Here is a 22878-nt window from a genome sequence, read left to right as displayed (position 1 = left end):
CTTGGTACTTTACCACTGAGCCACATCCCCAACCCTTATTGTTTTTCATTTTGAGACAGGGCTGCTAAGTCACTGAGAGTCTTGCTAAATTGCTGTGGCTGGCCTCAAGCTTGCAATCCTCCTGCCTCCGTTTCCCGAGTCACTAAGATTATAGGTGTCCAACACTGAGCCAAGATTATAAGAAAAGCAAAGCCTATTCCTTTGCTTTTCTTATAATGTGACCATCATTGGACTTAGGGCCCACCCAAATCCAGTAGGACCTCATTTTAACTAATTATATCTGCAAACACCCTATTTCTAAATAAGGCCACCTTCTAAGGTCCTGGGTGACATATATTTTGGGGTTACTGAAGCCCAATACTAGCCCAGAGGTCTTTAGCTGGTATTCAGTTGTGATCTTGAGGTCACCTTCTCCCTCCAGCGGCTCAGTGGTGGAAATTCACTCCCTGTTCCTTAATCCTATTCAAATATACTTAGTTCAGATGGCATCTTTTATTTTGGGTTCTCCCCAAATCTAGTCTTGAAACAAAGATTTGACGACACTTCGTTAATTTGGAAGGCAATTCCTAGAAGAACCAACATGGGAATGGGGAACAAGAAAGAACAGGAAGTCCACAGGGGTTTGCTGTGGGGAACAGGCTCAATTCCACTAGGCACCTCGGGAAGACTGCAGAACGAATTCAGGATTCCAACTAAGGGGAAGTTGAGGTATTTATCTTCTGACTCCTCTCTGTCACTAGTTGAAGACCTTCTCCCAGGAGGGTCTACTCCTCCACACTTCAAAACTGTACACCCAAACATGCCTTGCATTCAGAGAAATTGAGGGTGGGGAGTTGGGGGCACTATAAGTACCGTACCTTGAATCTTCTCTGAGCTCAAGGGATTTTGCAGATGGAAATGTGTTTTTCTTGCTGAAGCTATCTGGTGGAACCCCAGAGTCTAGGCTTTTCTCTCTCATTTCCCTGATATCTAATGAGGCAGAGTCACAGTTGCCTCCAGTAAGCAGCTGGCAGGTTTTTCATGAATCCTGAGTGTTAAGGGGGTTTGGAAACAGGCACGGAGCACATCTGCCTATTACCAGGAAGAAATGCTTCTCCCTCGGGTTCACCAGCCTTCCTCTTAGTAGGTGCTCAATAAACAAGGGTTTGGATTCCATTGGCACATATCATTTGAATGAAGGAATAAAAAACAAAGATCATCCATTTGGTTGTTTAACAAAGATTTGCCATGTTCCATGCACTGCGCTAGACCTTGAAGATTCTAGCCCTGTGCAATTTTGAGCTTAGTACAGGATTATTGCACTTAACAACCAATCAACAAACCAACAACCAACCTGACCTTCACCCATTACAGTCAGCCAACCACCCTGATGTCCTCCCAAGAACTGACCAGCTGTGATAAACAACTCTCAGAATATATAATCTTTGTCTCTGGAAGTTTCACCAGTTTAGGAAGTGAACTTGGAGAATCTCAGCCCCAGGACTGAGAGTAGACACAAAAGAAAATGCAAATATTCTTGACACGGAGACCTTTTCCATCTTTGCTACACCCCAAGTCATCCAGAACAATGGGAGTGAACACACTTTTTAATAAGATGCCCCATTACAGAAACTCCTCCTCCCGCCCCTCCCTCATCACCTTGCTTCTATCCAGAACAAACAGTTCCTCAATGTCTCATCAATGCAGTTTCTTCCTATTGTCATTTTAGGTTGAGCCAAGCTCACAGCTGAGACAATTCCAGGAATACCCGCCTCCCCGGCAGCCAGCTGTCTAGTGAGCAACATTCCCCAAGGTCAGGCTTGTCAGAGACCAGAGCAGGCTCCAGGCAGTGGATCCTGCCTCCGTGTCAAAGCCCTGCTTCTGTCCCTGCATACTGAGGAGCTCCCTGTCTCTCTGTCTCCCTTGGTTGGTCCCTTGATGTGAGCTTTTAATATTCATCTCCCTCTCCTTCTCTTGATGTGTATTAAAAGAGCAACTTGCAAGGCAAACAAGAGGAAAATAACAGATTGCTGCTGCTCATTAAAGCTTCAGTTCAATAGAGTCTGATAAGAGCTTCGAGAGACTGGTTCCCCTCCCAATTGAGGGTGGGGGAGCTGGGGGCACTATAATTAGAGTACCTTGAATCTTCTCTGAGCTCAAGGGATTTTGCAGATGGAAATGCGTTTTTCTTGCCGAAGCTGTCTGGTGGAACCCCAGAGTCTGGGCTTATCTTTCTCATTTCCCTGACATCTAATCTTAGAGAATTCAGTTCATCTTTCTGGGCTTCATTTGGTTTCCCAATCTGAAAACGGGGGTAAAAAAAAAAAAAAAGATTAGTATCTCCTTAAATGGACTATAAAGCTAAATAAATGAATAAATATGAAAGCATTTCGGAAGAATTATTTTCTTTCCCTCTCTTCCCTACCCAACCCCTGTTAATATTTAAATTTGCTTAAACAGTTTTTTTTTCTTTTTTCCAAATCTTAACATGATAAAGTTTTCTCTCCAATCCTAGGTCTCACTTTAGCCACCGCCGTATTTCTTTTCTCCCCTTTGAAGTCAGACAACTCATCGATATTTGTTATCTTTATTTCTTCACCTCCCATTCCCACTCCTCAGCCCACTACAATCTGCCTTCTGCCCCCTCATTCTCAAAATGGCCACCAATGAACCTGTTGCTAAATCCAATTAATACAGTTTTAGTTATGATCTAATTTAACATTTTCCCCTCAGGTGATTTTTTTTCCCCTTCTGCATCTATTTTCCTTCCCTTGACATCCAAACATCACTTTGTAGGTTTAGCTCTTCGGGTTAATCCTTCTCAGGCAACTCCCTCCATTTCTCATTAGACGTCAGTGTTTCCCGGGCTCTCTTTCCCTTACTGATTTCTCTCGGGATCCTTATTCCCCAAACTTCATCTTCTATCTGTGTATCAATGTCTCCTGGTTATAGTCTCATCTCAAATCTGTCTCTAGATTTCAACCCCATCCAGCTACCAATGGATGCTTCACAAGTCCTTAAAAGTCACCATGATCTTCTCTCCCACTTCCATGATTTTTATTTTTACTCCAGAGAATGTCACTACTATGAATATTCTTCCCAAGTTAGAGTCTAAGTGTAGATTTTCATTTCTCTCCCCCCCCCCAGCCTCCTCTGCTCAGTCAATCGCCAATTTCAGCCAATATTTCTCTAACCATCCCACATCATCTCCCCTCTCACCAGGCTGTTGTTCCTGTCTCTTCACATAGTGATGGCAAAAGTCTCCCAACTGGTCTCCTGTCTGTGAGTTCCTCACACTCGGGGTCCCTCCAGGTAAACTGGGCTGCACAAAATGATCACACAGAGACAGAGAAATACCTTTTTATTTGGGTCCTGGGAGAGCTCCTCTGACCTTAATGGTCTGCAGAAAGAGAGAAAGAGAGCTGGGGCTGATCCCTTTTATTGGGAGAAGCCATTCAAATGAGGCAAGGGGTCAGGTTTCAGGGGGCTGAGTCCAGCTTCATGCCTTCTGCTGGCAGCAGGTTGACTGACTTCTAGGAAAGGCCAGACCCAAAGGCAGAGCAAGAGAAGGAGACACACAAAGGGAGTTTCCATGGAACTTTCTATCCCAAACAGGGCGACGGGGTAGTATTACAAAGGAGTAGGTGAGTGTGGCTCAATCCCATGGTGACGTGCCTATATCTGAAGACACACCCTCAAGTTCCTGAACCGGGACAACGCCCAAGTCACTACAAAATGTAGTGACGGGTCAGAGCCTCTGGCTTCAGGATGGAAGGCGTGGGTCATTCAGAGTGGCTCCCCACAGTCTCCCTGCCTCGGCCTTACTATCATCCAACCTGTTCTCGGCACTGTTCTGAAATCATCTTTCCAAAATAGAAACTGATAATCATACTCCCCCTTTTAAAAGAATTCAACGGTTCCCCTTGACCACCAAGACAAAGTTCAAACTATGAGCAGAGGACCTGAGACCCTTCTCATTCTCATCTCTCCACAAATCACCACAGAAGTCAATTCTCCACCGTCTGCACCGGTGGTTCCCCACATACAGTGTGCATGAGGACCTGAACCCTCTCTCCTCTGAGACACGGCCTAGGTTTTCCTTCTTCTAAGAACATTTTTTCCCCTCTGTCCCATATTTCCATGGTCTGCTAGACCACAACCTGCCTTTCAAAACTCAGCCTAGACATTATCTTCTCTGAGAATCCTTTCCAGTTGGGGTTGGGTCTGACTTGAATGTTCCTTAGTGTCCTGTGGGCCCCTCCTTCTTACATTTATCACGTGCATTGCAGTCACTTATTTATTTGTGTGTCCCCCGACTAAAAGCAGAGGCTGTACTGACGTCTTCAGCATATAGTCCAGTGCCTAGCATGAAACACTTGCTCAGATGGAGAGCATAGGGTATGCCAAGGGGGGATTACTATGACCATCTAATAGATAAAGGTACAATGTTTCCTTGCTGGATACAAAAGAAGAAGAATAGAAACAAAATTACAGCACCACAAAGTTAAAAGGTATTTTCCCAAATTCCAATCTGCTGAATCTTGGGAGAGACCAATGGTTATTGCCACAATCACAGAAAACAACCTTGCTATTCGAAAGCCCACAGCCCTGTCTGAATATACGACTTCTCCTCCCTCCTCCAGCAAGTAAACATTTAATAGCTGTGCTGAACTAAAAAGCTAATGGGGAAGTGTTAACACTAGCAATGTCTTGGAGGATAAGATAATTAGACTTGTTAATGCTCTTTTTGCTTGTCTTTATATATTTATAGATCATGTCTTATTTTTAATAAAGAAGAAACAGCAAAATTTCATTAGGGGGATTATAATCAGCAGTAATGTGGAATAGAGTGGATAAGCATAAGATGAATGATACTTTTTTTTTTTCTTCAGTCTTGAGGATTGTACCCAAGGGTGCTCTTCCACTGAGCTATATCTCAAGCTCTTTTTGTTTTTATTTTGAGGTGAAGCCTTGCTAAATTGAGATATTCCTGCCTCAGCTTCCTGAGTAGCGGGGATTATGGGCATATGCATGCCACCACACCTAGCAAAGTGATGATACTTTCAGAAGAAGATCGAAAGTGGGGACATAGAAAACAATGCATAAGCAATTTTTTTTTTTTAAATTTAGTTCAACCCACAAGCATTGATCAACTTGCTAGCCTCAAGATTTTGTTACAGATGCTGCAGGAAATGCAGGCATGGAGGAAAGTGATGTGAAGAGCTTTCACTGAGTTCCCGGATGGGATGCGCCAGATGGCATGCTAAGGCTCTACCTATGTTATTTTCTATAATAATCACCATAATCTATGAGACAGGTGTCATAATCCTGTGTTTTATAGAAAGGGAAACTGAGGCACCGAGGTTTATCAACGGATCCAAAATCCCAGCTAATAACCCAGGGTGTAAACCTACATGTATCTGAGTCTATCTTCTTGGTACTGCACAAAACTGATCTTGGTAAATAGCTCTAGAAAGAGTTCATGGACGCAATGGTGCTTCTAGTAGAGGCTCAGGGAAGGCTTTCTGAAGGTTCCTGTGGGCTAGCCATAAAAAAGGAGGAGTGAAGACCAGAACAGAGCTGAAATGTGAGTCTGGGGAGAGGCCTTTGGGAATATTACACTGCTAGCCAAGGAAGCCACAGCCTGGATGGGGCCAGGAGCCAAGAAGGGGTGGGTCGGTCTCCTGAGCCTGTTTTAGGTAGGTGGAAGCAGACTGGAAACCAGGAGTTACCAGGCTGAGAAGGCACTAGATCCCGGCCCTTCGGGAGTTCAATCACTGCTAGAGAACAGGGTCAGGCAGAGGGCGGGACAGGCTGCCAAGGGTTGGCGCAGGCGCAGTCTGCTGGGCTGAGCTCCTCCCAGAGGTTCTGTGCTCTTCAGCCGGCTGTCACCCCTCTTTTTAGGGCAAGCTCTGAGAACTTGGCATCTGACGGCAGGAACATTCCTGACAGAAGAAAGAGCCTGAGGAAGGTATATTAAAACAAGGAATAGGTCTCAGCTAATAAACGCAGAAATTTTGGAAGTGGTGGAATGTTTAAGAGCTATCAAAGGACAGATCATGTTTTTCTGGGATTTATCATTTTCTTTCGTTCCTTTTCTTTCTTTATTGTTGTTGTTGATGTTGTACCAAGAATCGAACCCCGGGGCACTTTACCGCTGAGCTACATCCCCAGCCCTTTCCATGTTTTATTTTGAGACAGGGTGTTGTTAAGTTGCTTAGGGCCTCGCTAAAATGCTGAGGCTGGCCTCAAATTGAGATCCTCCTGCCTCTCAGCCTCCTCAGTAACTGGGATTACAGGTGTGCACCATCATGCCTGCAGATTTATCATTTTTTAACTTCCACCCATGGTCATGGTTACCAACGGCCGGGACTGGTGGGTGTGTGACCAAGACTTTCCTCTTCATCAGTTTATTGACTCCTCCTTACTCCTTCTAGTTCCAGAACTGTCTTTGAACCTGGTCATACAAATGTAGCCAGGCCTCCCACCCAGGGCTGGCTACATAATTGCAAAATGAAAATTCAGAATCCCTTGTTTAAAAATCAGGGAATGAAATTGTATTAAAAGTTACCACGACATAAAATTTTCCCTTTCTTCCACAGTCTCCCTTTAGACTACTATGGTGATTTTTGCTTGATATTTAATGCCATCGTGAGTAAAAAAAAAAAAAATGCTTTAATTATTAGTATGGATTTTATCATTCTTTATATTGTGTAATGTGAGTTTTTAAAAAGAGAAGATTATTGAACTTATAAGTGGAATCACTGAAAATACACAATTTCTATCTCCTGGTTCTTATGTGGGTTCAAGTCTCATTACCATATCAGTAACAACACTAGACAAATGTAGCATACCTGTTTTCATTGTATTCTTGACAATGTGCACAGTAGTCTATCAATACTGTCTACCTTCAGCTTCCCGAAAGGCCTGAAAGGACTTTGTTCTTTGCCCTTTGTTCTGTCATTATTTAACAGTGTCAGTGTTTTGCTAATTACAAGACAATAACACGAGTAAGAAAGGGAAAGATCATGTTTCTTGCTCATTTGTGTGTCTTTGAATTCCATCGCCTTCTTTCTGTAGGAAGCCAGCTCTGGTTGGAACAAAAATTGTGGCCTCTTGGCCCTCGGTGTCCCTGGTGACTCAGTCACATACTGGAGCTGTGTGAGTCCCAGGAACTCCCACACAGGGTGGCTCCACCAGAACTGCAGGCTCGCAGGGTGTCACCAATGTTATATGTAAGCAGGGCAGCCAGGAACAGCTCCCCAAGTCCATCTGCCCCAGACTGTCCTCTCCCTGCTCCTGGGTCCCTCCCTGTTCCTTGAGTGAATTGTGGGTTTTCAGTCTCTGGCTCTTTACCCTCCACCTTCAGTATGTGCTTGTGGTCGGCAGCTGCGGTGCTCCTTCTAACATCCCTCTCTAGGAAACCAGCTCCACACTTGGCTCTTGGTTCACGATTTAGGCATTTCCCTCAATTCAGGAAAAGGCTCCCTCCTCAACCTGAGCCTCAGAGCCCCAGACACCTCCCCTCCACTTCCTGGCCAGGGCAGGAAAACTCAGACATCAGAGAGGGTCCACGAGCTTGTGTTCATGCACACACACACACACACACACACACACACACACACACACACCACATCTTAGGCACATTCACTCACACACACATCACGTACACATATCACGTCCTGCACACACACCATCGTCACCACCACCATTTTATTGCCCTTCATTCATGCTTTATTGAAACTGTGCTTTTAAAGATCTTACTGCAAACCCTACAAACGTTTACCTCCCATTTTCTTCATCACTTTGGGGCAGTCGCTGCTATTGGCAAGTTTTTGTCTTCCTGAATCTTCTCTTTAGGTTTCTGTTAGACTGGACTATTCCTGCCCTCCCATTTCTTTAAGTACGTGCTTGAGTGTCTCTGGCCTCCCCTGCTTGCTGCCAGCTATGGAATTGCCTCGAGACTCAGGCCTTACTCATCGAACTCTCTTCCTATTTTCTTAATTCTTCCCTCTCTGTCCTGGGCTGACAGCCCCCAGATCTATATCTTGCAGTCTGACATCCTTCCTAGGTCAGTCTGTTAGCACCACCCTGGAACCCATTTTCCTCTCTGGGTCTCAGCTCAGTTTCCTAATCCCCAGGTGGGAAATTTGGACTGCATGGCCTCATGCTGTACCTCAGCCTAAACACTGGCTCCACTCACAGACCAGCTCTGCCTTCTGACTGCCCTAATTCCACTGAAACCCCGAACTGAAAATAGCTGTGATCACGCCGATTCCTTTTTTGACTCTCCCCATCCAAGATCATTGGTGTGGAGGGTCCTTTTAGGTTCTGATCTGAACCCACGGCCTCTTATCTTGAGCCCTTTGTGAATTTATACTCATTCGCCTCTTCAGAATAACGAGCGTCTAACAGTGGCAGGAAATCTCAGGTTGCAACCCATCTCCTGGTAGGCAAAGCACAGGTCTGCGGTTTAATCAATCCATGTTGACTACAACTTGAACAATAGATTCGTGTTTATACATTTATTTGTTACCATCCCTGTCTGTTTGTTCCCCAAGGATGAGCTCATTTCCTCTGCCCCAGTCTTTGAAAGACTTCTTTCTTTCCTGATGAGCACCAAATTCAGTCCTTTTTGCAGCCACTTCTCCCTCAGAAACACTCTTAATCCCTCCTACGCAATTCTTTGGTGGGTCTGTTTCTGGAAGCTTCTTGTGATCTACTTATGAACTCAGTCATCTCCTTTTGTCCACTGGAAGCTGAGCAGCTGGTATGGCTTTCCTGGTCTGTGGCATTAACAACAAACTGGCAAACCATTCTGATCATAACATTAAGCAGGTAGCTCATCTTTTTCCTTAATAACCACAAAACCTTCTTTAAACAGAAGAAGCGGGGGGGGGAGGAGCATTTTGTACTTAATTTTAAATTGGGGAGGGCATAATTTTTCAAAATCATAGGTTGTAAGTATGAGTCTTCGAGAGCTCACTAGCTCTCTCCATCCTTTTCCTTCTTCCTCTGTGTCCTGTTACCATCCAGCCAGGCCTGCCTGGGGGCCCTCCCTTCTAACTGTCTCTCCTTTCCATCCTCAGGAACATCCCTACCTCGGCCATGATCACAATCCCCTAACTCATCTTCCTGTCTCTGGTCTCTTTTCTGACTTTGCCCCCAGACCTGTGCCAGGGCAGCCTTCCAAGATTGCTCACCAGATGTCGCGACCCTTGCATCTTTACTAGTTGACCCCAGGTGTCCAGGACTGAGTCCAGTCTCTGCCACTGACTGTCATAGGGACAGAGGAAAGTGGTGGGAATCCAGACAAATGAGGTAGCCAGTCCCGTTCTACCCCTGGCTGGCTACACAGAATTTTGGAAGACTTCACCTCCTATAGTCTCAGTTTCGTGTTAAATGGGAATCATGATATATAACCCCCAGGATGAAATCAAATAGGTGTGAAGCACATAGACTTCAGTGCACAGGGATTCTAAAGCACCTAATTGGGGTTCCACCAGTGGGAGCTCCCCTTGTAGTTCCCCCCGACCTCCAGTCTCACCCTGACCCTGAATGGCAGTGTGCCTCCTCTCTGTGGGACTTGGGATGTTTCACAGGGGCCCACCTCATCTCTGCCACTGGAATAATGGAGGTCTTGTTGAAGATCAGAAAGTTCATACTTTGCAATCGTACATACCAGGTGCTCGACAGATACTCATGTCATCAAAACAGCTGTCCGTAGTGGTAGTGTCCTTCTCTTGGGGTGTGAGGGGTGTATTTGGGAGGCTCCCTTCTGGCAAGCCATCCCAGATGTTAGGCTGAATTTCCACCCTCCCTGGACAGCAGAGGTATGGGATTGGGCTGTGAGGATGGGGACCAGAGCCTGGAATGAAGCACTGGTTCCTACCTGCTCTGTTGTCTTTGCCTGATGTCACATTCTTTCTCTGATTGGGGACTCTCCAAATGAGCCGTATCTCTTTCTCCTCCTTCCTCACCAACACCAGGACTTGCACTTTGCCAGGGATCTGTGCTCTACCACTGAGCAGAGAACAAAAACCCTAAAATAATCACAGACCCTCCTCTTCATGACCATGTGCCTCTCTTGACTTGTCCAAGGGAGCTGCTTCTGCTACCTCCACCAGCCCCTACAAGCCCCCCCACCAAATAAACACTCTAACTTTTAAAAAGTGCTTTCTGCTCAAATTCATTGTTAAAATAAGCATGCTAGCTCCTCCTTCCAACCAAAATGTCCATCCCGACTTCCTCCACAGAAACTGGAGCTGCTGCCATCCTGTTACTTCCAGCCTCACGACAGGCCTCTAAAGAAATGAGGGCAGAGGTGCCTCGGGACTGGGTGATTTGGTTCCCCTCTCCATCCTGCTCTGGCTCAGCCATCACAGCTTGGTTCACACAAGGCCTGAGAACTGCCACATGGGGCTGGTCTTGGCCAGTCCGTCGTTTTTCATGCCCTTCTTGAAGGTCATGGAATTTGGAGGTTTTCAATTACAAGCAGGAGGGGTGTAGGGATCAGGGGAGCTGCCAGGCAGTGACAAGTGGTAGGTATAATCCTTCCAGGCTGGGCACATCTCCGCTGCAGTGATGAATGCGCTCAGCCTCCTTTGGTCGGCACCAACCTGTCAGTCCTTGATAAAGCGCTCACCAAACATTTTGCTAATATGAACAAGGAGAGGAAGGATCGGATTTCAGTTCCATCTGAAGCACAGGCCCCGGGAGTAATCCGGACAGACAAGGTGAGAGGATCCCTGGGGGACATGAGGTGCTTTAGTGTCTTTCCTGTTGGCTCCTCTGTAAGTTTTCCCTCCTGTCTGCTCAATGTTCACCTCCACAAGAAGAACTCTGTGGGCTATGGAGAGCAGAGGGGAGGACTGGTGAATTTAGCATCCAAGGGGTGATTCAGCTAGAAGCCGACTCTGGCATCTTTGTCATGGAGGGTGATGAAGAGGGAAGTCACATGGTGATAGTAGTATTTCAAGCACAGAAATCCAGTGGCACGGCCAGGGCCAACAGAGTAGTGGAGGCAGAGAGGATGGACACAGAAAGGCCCCTAGGGAGGTGTTCTGGAAATCCAGCTGTGTATGTGGTGAGGAGGCACATGCCACGGTCAGGGTGGAAAGGAGATGTCTGACGTGGGGACCCTGTCGTGTCTCTCTGCCAGTGGGATTTCTTGGTCGGTATTCACATCAAGCACTGGACCCCGGGTAAGACGACTGAGCTAGAACACAAGATCCACTCCTCTGAGAAGGAGCAGCCCATGTTATGAGCTCAAAGAAGGGATAGTAGGGTTAAAAAACCAACCTGGCCTGGTTCCCAGCAAGAGTGGGAAGTACCCACATGTTCTGTGGGCATAATTGATAATTACTGAAATTGATAATTCTGAGCTCTAAAAGCTCTCTGGAGATCATTTATTCACCCTCCTATCTCCCAGCCTTTGCCATTCCCCTGGAGATTTGAGTCACACGGTGCTTGGGACTGGCATCACTGTTGAAGGGGGAGGGACCCTGGGCAGAGTGAGGTACAGACTCTCCTTGGAGCAATCCACCTACCTGGTCCGAAGATCCTGAGAAGCCCACAAGCCGAATGAAATGGGACTTGACCCCAAGGTCGTTCTCGCGTACAAGGGCAGAGAGGTGCTGTCCAGGCGACAGCCACTTCCTCCCCTTCTCCAGCTGGAATGCTGTGAGTTGCTGATCACATCTCTGAGTAAGCTGAGATTTTGAGAAAAAGAGAGAAAGGATTTTAATCTTACCGGGGGAAAAAAGAAGAAACCAAACAGATTAAAACCCAAATCCCTCTCGAGGGAACAGCACGTAAAGGAATCAAACCGTGTTTTAGATTCAAGGATGCTGTTGCTCTCAGGTGCAAGAGGGGATCTGCTCAGAAAACTAGGCTGGCTATTGCTCTTTGGGGAGGTTTTATCACTGAGTGAATAGGAACGGAAGCCTTGCTAGGATTCTGCGTGAGAGGGCAGTCAGGGCCAACCTACTTGTGGCGCCTGGTACAGTACATGCTGAGCAATCTGGAGGCTTTTCTGAGTTCCCTGGGATGCTCCCTCCTTTGTTGTGGTTGACTATATCTCCACAAAGGTCCGTGTGATTGGAGGCATGGATCCCAGGGTGGTGGTGTTGGGAGGTGTGGTGGGACCTTGGAGGGCTAGGGCCTAGTGGAAGGTCATTAGGTCATTGGTGGAGTGAGGCGGTTCTACAACCTTTGGTAGTTTTCATGTGGCCCCATGGTAGTTTCCAAAAGAGGGTTGTTATAACAGGGGCCAGTTCTCTCTGCTTCCTGGCTCAGGATGTGACCACTTGCTTCATTGCACTTCCACCATTGCCATCTGCCATCCCCCATGGGTCCCTCACCAGAACTGAGCCGATGCGGCACGCCATGCCCTCAAATCCCCAAAATTGTGAGCCAAATAAATCTTTTTTTCCCCCCCACAAGTAGCCTGGGTTTGGTATTTCATTATATAAGATGAAGAGCTGACTTGTATATCCTTCATTCCCTTTATCCCAGGGGCAAATTCCTATTCATCATTCAGTATCCCTCTTTGGAGCCAGAATGCCTGGGTTCAAATCTCAATTACGTCTGTTTGCACACCTCTCTCAAGCTAGACTCTGAACACTTAAAAGGAAGGGACTACAGGCTTTCCTCCATTGAACACCCTACCCTGTCTCCAGCACAGTGCCTGGCACTCAGGGGTATCCTCTGTAAACACCTGATAAATGAAAAACTAAGAGCATTAACTGTGGAACCAAATTGCCTAGATTTGAGCCATGATCCTATTGCCTACTGACTGTGTAACCTTGGGCAAATTTCTTAACCTCTCTGTGCCTCCGTTTCTTCATCTGGTCAAATGGGGGATCTTAACAGCACCTTCCTGATGGAATTGATATGAAGGGGAAAGAGTTCATATTTGTATGATGCGTGGAAGAGTGATTGGCACAGAGAGAGTACAGCATTTTTACTGGCAACTCTGATAAACTATTAGCCATCTTTTTTTTTTTAAGAGCTACAGATTAGACATAATGGGTTGGTTAATAATTCCTCTTCAATGCCATGGCTTGTGAGGAATTTGTAATTAGGTGAATTAATGATCACACAAACAAATTATAATTCAGGATTTCCTACAGTAATTTGGCCCAGACATAAGATGAATCCTAGGGAGCCAAATTGGCTCATTTATCTCTGCTCCTCTCAGGCCCCATGGTGACGGGGGAGTCATCCACTAAGAAGTGCCCTCAACAAGGGAATTTGTTTTCGAACAACAATGATTGGGCTATTTTTCAACCTCAGCTCCAGGTGATGCATTTTTATTTTTGTCTTAGGCTAAAGAAAAGGGAGAGGTTTAAAAAAAAAAAAACAGGCATAAGGAGTGTCAGGGGCAAACATCAGAGGGTGGGTGGGAGGCGAGCACCACTGGAACGAAAGGGTCAGCCCCCAGCTCTGGTCCATGGCCAGGCTGCCAGCCTGCAGGTCTGAGAGTTTAAAGTCAAGGTTGGAAGGAAAGCTCACTTACCCCAGCATAAGACAAGCTGACTCCTGGTCTTGGCCACCCTGTCAACTGGGCACATCCTCACGAGAGGGTCAAGGTCAGGGACCATGACTTTTTTTTCCCCTCTGGGTCTTCTGTTGAAACAATGGCAGTAGCCTCCATTTGTGGTGTGTTTAGGACGCGCCAAACATTATGCTGAGAGTTGAACATAGGCTGCCTCGTTGACTCCTCCCAAATACTGTATGAGGCAGATTCCAAGCCCTGTTTTACAGATGTCAACAGATGCATGATGACTTACCCTTGGACACAAAGCCAATCAAGCCTTGAACCCTATAAGTAGGACCCCGAGACTCTGGTGCACACATATGACACTTGCTGCCTTCTACAGGACATATTATGTTTATAAATTGCTGTTTTGAGCCTGGGTATGGAGGTACATGCCTGGAGATTGAGGCAGTAGGATTGCAAGTTAAAAAAAAAAAAAGACTTGAAATGTAGCTCAGTGGTAAAGTGCTCCTGGGTTCAATCTGCAGTATCAAAAAAAATTGCTGTTTTGGATGGATAGATGATGGATGGATAGATGGAGAGGCTGCCATAGGAAGGAATAGAGAATTTATCCCCAGAATCTCTCTTCCCTAATATCGGCACTCCCTGAAAACCCACCTATAGTGAGATAAGTCTCTGCCTTGCCCAGGCCTTATTTTGGATGACTAAAACAATACTTTGGCTTAGAGTGTCCTGGACTATGAACTTGCCCTTCACTTTTCCCCTAGGCTCCCTAGTCAGGGGTCAAGACCCCCAGAAAGCCAGGTAAAAGCTTCTCACCTGTCATTTGGAATTTGCAGTAATACAGCTTTGAACTGCAGACCCCTCTAGCAGTCATGGAGTTCTTCTCCTTACAGGCTACTGGATCTCTCCTGTCTTCCAAAAACACCAGCATGTTTACAAAACCCACAGAACCCTGAACCTGCTTTGAGAAGCTGTGTTTCTCCTTTGCTTGCTGGGAATCAAAGCACTGACTTTCAAATTCTTTCAAACTCATCTTCAAAGACATAATCACAGAGTCAAGGGGGCCAAATACAAAGTGGGTCATTAGGACCCAGAAGCCTTGGCTGGAGCCGGCTGCACTGACAGATAACCTGACAAGAGCAAAAGCCATAGGATTCCGGGTGAAAAATGAGGACTCACTCCTGTTCCCCTGCCTCCTGCATCATCAGCTGCCGCTGATGGCCCTGAACAAGGGATGTCCTGCTCTCCTCCTGCAGCTCACAATGAATAAGCATTTGGTTCATCCACCGCATGAAGGACGGGGGGTGGGCAAGCCCCCCCATCTAGTCCTGGAAATTCACCAGCTGAAGAATCAGAGCTTTGTATCATCCCCATCTCCCAGGGCCGTGCAGATATGCTCCTGATTAGATTCCAGCAGCTGGGCACAACCGCTTTCCTCAACACTGAAAATGATTTGGGGGTTGGGGGGGAGACAAACAATGGAATTTGCCATGTTAATATTCTCTGCAGCCTGCCGGGCGTGGGATGCATACTAAGCACCATGGCAAGCTCAGCCACCCACAATCAGGAGGTGAACTTGAGCTCCAAAGGGTGAGGATGTGCTGGTCTAAAAGACCAGCCACTGAACCCAGAGAAAGGAGCACGTCCTCCCTGCTGGGACCAGGTGGTGACTGAGACCCAAGCCTCAGGCTGGGACGTGAGGAAACATCTCAGTGCCACTGAAGAAGGGGGCCTTTCCAAGCTCATCAAAAAGCTTAGGAGTATGAACATTGCTTATTAAATACCTGCAGTGAATCAGGCACTATGTTCCATCCTTTACAAATACTTGATTTTAAAGTGATATTAATTACAAAATAAAATCATGCTCATTATTTTAAAAGTAACACAGATGAGCAAAATGAAAAAAATAAACCCTTTGAATTTCATCTCCCAAAGATAATAATCACTATTAACCTTTTGGTATGCATACTGTACAATAACCCTCGAGGTAGAGAGACTATTATGCATTTTGTAGTTGAAGAAAATCAGCCCTGTGGAGGCAGGTACCTAGATGAAAACTTCTGCACTGGTGAAGCAGGTCTTGAACTCTGGTTCCTTGCACTTAATGTTTACTGAGAGTATGTGTCAAGTGCTGTTCTGAGAGACGGGTTGGCAAGCTCCTAAGGAATAAGGCAGAGGGGATTTTTGTCACCATGAATCTTCAGTCTAGTTGGAGAGCAAATCAATTCACACATAAGAGATCTCTGGAAATGACATACAGAAAAAAAGTTAAGGGACTTTCATATTAAGCAACTGTCATGGGGAAGGTAGTAACTTGGAATAGGTCAGAGGATTCTTTGAAGAAAGAGCATTTCCATTTCTTAAAGAAAACTTAAGAAGTAATATTGACTGTGTGCCAATCACTATTTTATTGTTTGTTTGTTTTTTGTTTTGTTCTGGGGATAAGCTACTGAATCCAGGAACGCTTTATCCCTGAGCTTCACTCTCAGTCCTTTTCATTTCTTATTTTGAGACAGGATCTTACTAATTGCTAAGAATCTCATTAGGTTGCTGATATTGGCCTCAAATTTGTGAGCCTCCTGCCTCAGCCTCCTAAATTTCTGGGATTACAGGTAAGCACTATCATGCCAGGCTTGTTGTTGATGTTTTTTGAGTTTTTTTTTTTTTGGGGGGGGTGTTTGCTTATTTGTTTTTTAGTAGGGTACCAGGGATTGAACTCAGGGACACTCAACCACTGAGCTACATCCCCAGCCCTATTTTACATTTTATTTAGAGACAGGGTCTCACTGAGTTGCTTAGCACCTCAACATTGCTGAGGCTGGTTTTAAACTCGCAATCCTCCAGCCCCAGCCTCCTGAAATGCTAGGATTATAGACATGCGCCACGGCACCCGGTTCTTGTTGTTTTTAATGAATGTAAATGGCCTTAACCTCAAAAAGGTCTGTTGTGGGTATTGTTATAATTTTTATTGCAGATGTGGACCTGGGGCCTAGTAACTTTTGTAAGATCATACAGCCAGCAAGTGGTAAAGCCCAAGATTTATATCCAGGCAATTTGGCTCCAAGTCATGCTGTGGCTATGGCTCTCTGCTGCTTGTCTGAGCTCAGGTCTGAATGACAAGGTGCCATGCCTGCACAGATCTGGAGAGCGTTCAAACAGATGGGACAGCATGGGCAAAATCCTGAAGTGGGGATGTGCTGGGCATGTCCAAAAGTCTGAAAGATCAAGCAAGGTTGGGTAGGGCCTGGGAGGACAGGGGAAGGTCATTGGATCCAAAGGATAATAAGAAGAAATTGAATATTTTCAGGAGAGAAGTAACTTGATCAGATTTGCAGAGATGCCTTTACTAGAGAACAGATTTTAGGGGCCAAGTCACTGGGGTCCAGACTGAGGATGAGGTGGCTTGCCTTGGACAGTGGCCAAGGAGATGAAAAGAAACGGGGGGGGGGGAGAACTAGCTACCCCAACATTTTCCACTTTAAGCTCACTGCTTTAGAGAAAAGCATTTTGGTTCAATAAATTCCTAGCTAAGAAAGGGAAAGCCACCTTGTAGGGTTGGGTAGGAGGCATAAAAAGGACCAAAGCTGGTGCTTTACAAGTCTTAAGCTGGAATTAGTAAGGGAGTTTATTACAAAGACACAGAAAATACCAATAAATACCTAACACTGGGTGAGTAGCTAATGAGTCCCAGCCTCTGTTCTAAGTTCTTTGCATATGCTCACTCATAAAGTCCTCAGTGCTCTGAGCCAGATGTTCTCATCAATCCCATTTTACAGACAAGTTAAGTCAAACCTACTTCAGGCCTCCATGCTGGTAAGTGGCAGAGCTGAGACTTCAAGCCTGGCAGGCTGACTGGAGACCATGGCTTTTAGCCACTGCACTGACCTGCTTTTGAGTGATGTCCACTAATCCAACCAGCAGCCCTGAGAGCTGCCAGATGGCCAGGGAGCACGCACACAGCAACTGCAGCATGGGTCTTCCACTCTTCTCTAACAAAAATTATTTTTGCTTAAAAAAAAAAAAAAAAACTAGGGTGCAGACAGTTCTTTCAATGATGAATTTCACAAAATCCCCATTTATGCAACCACAAAACTCAGCCCATCAGTTCCACATCCAGTTTCAGGAAAGAGCAGAGAGCAGTACTGAAGGCCAGCTACTCGGCAAGGCTTTAAGGTTGGTGTCAGGGGTGGGTGATGGGTTAGGTGGTCCGTTTGAATTTAGAAAGGAACCGAGAAACCCCCAAACAAATCAATCTGTGATGGTGGATGATGAAAATTATCACTCAGCACATCACTTTGCACTAACATTATTATCTTACCAGAGGAAGCATATTAACCTCTTTTCGATGGAGTAGACATTTCTATCAGCAGATAAAGTTAAAAGTAAAAGTAAGATCTCAGTGAATAATAAGAAATACCCCTGCTGGGTTACCTGTAATCCCAGTGGCTTGGGAGGCTGAGATAGGAGGATTCATGAGTTCAAAGCCAGCCTCAGCAGAAGTGAGGTACTACGCATCTCAATGAGACCCTGTCTCTAAATACAATACAAAATAGGGCTGGGGATATGGCTCAATGGTTGCGTGCCCCTGAGTTCAATCTCTGGAACCAAAGGAAATAAATAAATAAAACCTTAAGGAAACTACATCTTGGAACAAGCAGGCTTAACAACAGCCATCTTCTTGTTTATTTACTTGCCTTTATTGCCAGTGAAAGGCTTGCATATCAATGAGATACTAAACTTCCAGTTCATCAAAAAACATATTTAATGTGTGTATATTATAATGCCAGCCCATACTGGGGAAATTATATAGAGGAGATACAAAGACAATTAAGATTTGATTCTTACCTTCCAGAAATTTATAACCTAACCATATTGATTCATCTGTGCAATTCAAGGGACTTTGGTACATGCTATGAATTGTAAAGAAAGACCAAGGACTCACCATACCTGCTGGGCTGATCAGGTAGAGGTTCCCAGAGGAAATGGCATTCTTGAAGGATGGATGGGAATTTGGTGAGGAGAAGAGGAAATTCCAAGCTACAGAGACACTAGGGATGTGTGGGGATACTGGCAGAAAGGTCTGACTAAAGTAAGAAGTGGATTGTTATGGACTGAACTGTGTCTCCCACAAAATTCAAACATTGAAGACCTATCCCCCCAAACCTCAGAAAATGACTGAATTTGGAGACAGAGCCTTTACAGAGGTGTTTAAGTTAAAATGAGGCTGCTAGGTGGGTTTTATTTGGATCTGGCTGATGTCCTTATAAAGAAAGAATTTAGAAAGAGAGAAGATCCATGTGAAGACGTAATAAGAAACGGGCCAGATGTAAGCTAAGAGGAGAGACCTCAAGAGAAACGAAGCCTGCAGACCCCTGGATCTTGGACTTCTAGGCGCTGGAACAGTGAGGAAATAAACTGTTGGCTAAGCTACCACTCTATGGTGCTTTGTTATTGCAGCCCAACACATGGGGGTAAGGGGCAGAGGGAGAAAAGGCTGGAGTTGGCAATTTCAGGCAGATAGATGGCCATTAGTTTGGCTCCCTCTTCACCTTCCCTGGATAGAGGTTACCCCCATGTCTGCTGCTGATCACAAGATGCAGGGCCGCAGATACGAGTGTATCAATTTGATAATAAACTGGCAAGTATTCAAACTGACTACCCAGACTCTAGCACACGGGAGCAGCTCTGTAAATGTTTATTGAAATGATGAATAAATGCATGAAGTAGACTCCAGTCAAAAGTGCAGATGGAAAGTGATATTTGAGAAAGACAGCCAGGGAACCCATTCACGCCTCATTTCTCTAGATTCACGCTTATCCTCGAATTTTTTCCATATCCTTTGTTATCGCCTAATTGTAGTAAATGTGTTTTTTATGTATTTGACTCTCTGAACTAGCATAAAATTTTCATGAGGTAGTCCTGGACTTTATTGAGTTAGTTTATTTTCCCTGTTCAGCACCTATAACCATGACAGAGAGAACCCTCAATAAAGACAGGGTGATTGAGTGAATCAAGATAGCATTTTTCTTTCCTGTTGAGTGAATAAAACTTTATGAACTTGGATTAAATTAATTCAGCATTTAGATTTGATTAGTATAATAAGTACATATGATGCTTTACAATTTGTAATGATATTTTAAATATGTCATCTCATTTGTGTCTCACAACCATTTTGCAAGGTGGACAGAGAAGGTCTTAAAATAGGGTTCGTTCCCTAGATATTGGAACTAAACTTCAAAAGGTTGTTTCAGCTCACGTAGGTACAACCGGGACTCACAGATTTTTCTAAGAACTTATCTAATGCTCCCCTCACCGTACCATGATGTCTCTGTAATGGCTTTACTGAGTTATTATTTAATAATTTTATTGTGAGTCAATAAAAGAAGTAATAAGCAAAGAGTATCTCTGTATTATCTCTTGAATTGCTGTTAAGGATGTTATATACTAATAATCAAAGTCTGTGTGTTAAAAATCAAATGAAATTTCATGCCAAGAACAAATCTGGGTCCACTGAAAACTGATGTTTTTCTTATATCAAAGAGAACCTTATAAATTATGGTATTTCTTTTTTTTTTTTTTGTCTTGATTCTCAGGAAACATGGAAATCAAATTAGGGCTTAATTTTAATAATAACAATCTAATTTCCGGTCTAATTACAATCCTCTTCTCCTATACATGATCCTGATCTTTATTTTCATTTTAACTAATGATGTACGTGGAGACGCAGTTTCGTTATTAGCTGTAATAAATTCCTTTTAGAAGTAGTGGTGGCAGAAAACAAATAGAAAATGTTCAGCAACAACTAGCATCAATCAAATGCTTATCATGCATCAGATGCCGTCTTTGCACTTTACACATATTAACTCATTTCATCATCAAAAAAAAAATCCCAAATCTTACATTGTCAGAGAAATCAAATGTTATAAGACAGTGACATGAAATTAACATTCTGAATTATGAGAGAACATAACGTGTTCATTCTCTCCTCCGCTTCCTCTACTGACACCCTGGAGGGAGGCTCCACCACTTCTTACCTCAATTATCTGGATACTCTCCTAATTAGACTCCCCACTTCCACCCAGACCCTTTTCAGTCTTTTCCCTGGGTGAGCAACAAGAATTATCCTATTAAGCTGGGGATATAGCTCAGTTGGTAGAGTGCTTGCCTCTCTGAAGGCGGACATTGTATTTTATCCATCCTGTTCTTTGCTACATTCCAATCACTAGAACAGTTTTTGGCATGTAGCAGGTGCCCAATAATTTCTGCATGTGTGCATGTGTGATATTGGGGATTGGACCCAGAGGCACTCTACCAACTGAGCTTCATCTCCTCCCTTTTTAAAAATATTTATTTATTTTTTGTTTTAGGTGGACACAATATCTTCATTTTCTATTTTTATGTGGTGCTTAGGATCGAACCCAGTGCCTCGTGCATGCCAGGCGAGCATGCTACCAGTTGAGCCCCAGCCCCCTTCCTTTTTTTTTTTTAAATATTGATACAGGGTCTCACTAACTTTCCCAACTGGCCTTGATCTTGCAACTGTCACCCTCAGCCTCCTGAGCTGCTGAGATTACAGGCGTGCACTACCATGTTGGCCCCAATACATTTTTATGAATTACTAAGGGCAATGTGGAGTGAGGTGGCATATTTTGCTACAAACATATCATATTTTGCAAATATGCGAATATTCAAAGAGCTTTTGAATATTTGTAAATACACCAGCTGTACAAAACTAGAATATTCGCTATAATTAAATGTGCTTTCCAAACCTCTTCCTTCTGCCGTATATTAAAACTATCAGAAAATTAAGTTAATGCTTGACCAAGTTCATAAAAGGTGATTATCTGAAATTTAGGTATGTGGATTTTTTTTAGACATATGGAGCATCTTTGGCTTGCAGAGCTAAAGCTCCAGCCATGCTACTGTGGAGAATGTCTTTCTCCCAGGATCTTTTTTAATTTATCAATACCCATGGGAATTCTTGTTTTGTAACTAGAGAAGGTGGGATAATAGGTTTGGAGGATGGGAGCCAGGGACAGGGGATGGAAAAGAGAAAGTGTTCAGCCTGTGTGCTCATCGCTGCCTCTCAGCCAGTGCACACCAGGCCATCAGTAAGGATTTCTTGGTTGGATTTTTTTCATGTGACTCCCTGGTCTGTCTCTGAATATTTATGGATGGAAAGGTGAAGATCAGAAGTCACAAGTTCTTTTCCTTGAGATATCTTTGAGATTTTGAGCAACACATTCTCTTGACCACTGCCTAGAGGCTGGCAGCATTGGGAGGTTTGGGAGGAGGCACTTGGGATAGACACTAGGGTGCAGAGAGAGCCGGGTCAGCAGGGAAGCTTCTCCTAGGGACTCTTGGGCATGAGAGTTAGGCAAGGAGCAGGCACCTCACAGAGGCTGTGCTGACAGAGCTGGACACAGGTAAGACACCTGTTTGGGAACTCCCAGAAATAACAAGGGACCTTTTGAGGAAAGGAGGAGGGAACTCCATCAACTGTGAACCTAGATTGGGGTTTTACTGAGCATCACAGAATATAGGTTTGCATGGAACTTTAGCATTCTCTCAACTAACTTGACATTTCATCCAGAAGTTTCTTTCATTTTCATGGAAGGAAAAAAAAATCCACATAGCACAGTCTGACGTCTTCCCCCGTCTCTCACCCGTGTCTTTGAGCTTATCTAAATGGTTGTAAATCCATCCAGTCCCCACCCTGCAGCCATCAGCCTAGATCTGCTTTCTCTCTTTCTTGCTGGAGGTAAAGCATTTGTTCTTTTCCCCTTAGTGTGTTCCTTGCTGTTGACACTCCTGCCAAGTGTCTTCTGGCAGTTTTAATTGCTAGTCTTAGTATGGGGCGGCTCTCCTTCTCCTTTAGAAGGAAAAAAGCATTCATTTAATTTCTAACCCAATTAATCCATGAGCTCATGAGCTCATGTTCTGTGGGCCAGAGCCATGGGCTCCGGAGACATGAGCAGAATAGCAATTGCCAACGTTAACGTGATTCCCTCTTCCCCATCCAGGAATGACTAACGCGGGGTGAAATTGTGTTTGGGCTTCAGTAGCTTTCTTCCATTAATTAATCAACAGGTACAAGTTCAAAAAAAAAAAAAAAAAAACAAACAAGCTTAGTAACCTCTACTAATTCTCGTGCTGACCCCTCCCAATTTCCTGACTTTGGAAGAGTTTCATTCAGCTTCAAAGACAGGAACACGGCCTGGGAGTCAGCGGATCACAGTAGAGAGTTCTGCCTGCTCTCCTTCTGGTAGAAACAGGAGAGGAGCCCTGGGCAGCACAATGGACAGTGGCCACAGGATAGCTATGAGTGACAGAGGAATGCTGGGCCAGGAAGCAAGCGATGGGACCATTTAGATGTCTTCTAGGTGTGAGGGCTA

At 44.7% G+C, this 22878-nt stretch overlaps 1 protein-coding gene and 1 long non-coding RNA gene across 3 annotated transcripts in view; one reads left to right on the top strand and one right to left on the bottom strand.

Moving 5' to 3' along the window:
• The window catches only part of LOC110599469 (uncharacterized), a 92634-nt gene that overhangs the window by 44693 nt on the left and 25063 nt on the right, over window positions 1–22878 (bottom strand). The window contains exons 3-7 of one of the 2 annotated variants that reach the window (XM_078026984.1): window positions 13499–15642; window positions 11529–11690; window positions 9872–10002; window positions 3199–3301; window positions 858–2281 (exon numbers count right to left, since the gene is read on the bottom strand). In XM_078026984.1, coding sequence (XP_077883110.1) covers window position 2281; window positions 3199–3301; window positions 9872–10002; window positions 11529–11690; window positions 13499–13506 — 405 coding nt within the window. In that variant the 5' untranslated portion in view covers window positions 13507–15642 and the 3' untranslated portion in view covers window positions 858–2280. The remainder of the gene's footprint in view (window positions 1–857; window positions 2282–3198; window positions 3302–9871; window positions 10003–11528; window positions 11691–13498; window positions 15643–22878) is intronic. The other variant, XM_078026985.1, reaches the window with a different exon arrangement.
• Window positions 16162–19880, top strand: LOC144368237 (uncharacterized). The gene is made up of 2 exons (XR_013428013.1): window positions 16162–17656; window positions 18336–19880. It is a non-coding gene; the product is annotated as an uncharacterized LOC144368237 (long non-coding RNA).

Source organism: Ictidomys tridecemlineatus, chromosome 11 (genome assembly GCF_052094955.1).
Source record: "Ictidomys tridecemlineatus isolate mIctTri1 chromosome 11, mIctTri1.hap1, whole genome shotgun sequence".
Taxonomy (NCBI): Eukaryota; Metazoa; Chordata; class Mammalia; order Rodentia; family Sciuridae; genus Ictidomys; species Ictidomys tridecemlineatus.
The sequence above is the reverse complement of the archived record's forward strand: the minus strand, read 5'-3'. Positions and strand labels throughout refer to the sequence as shown.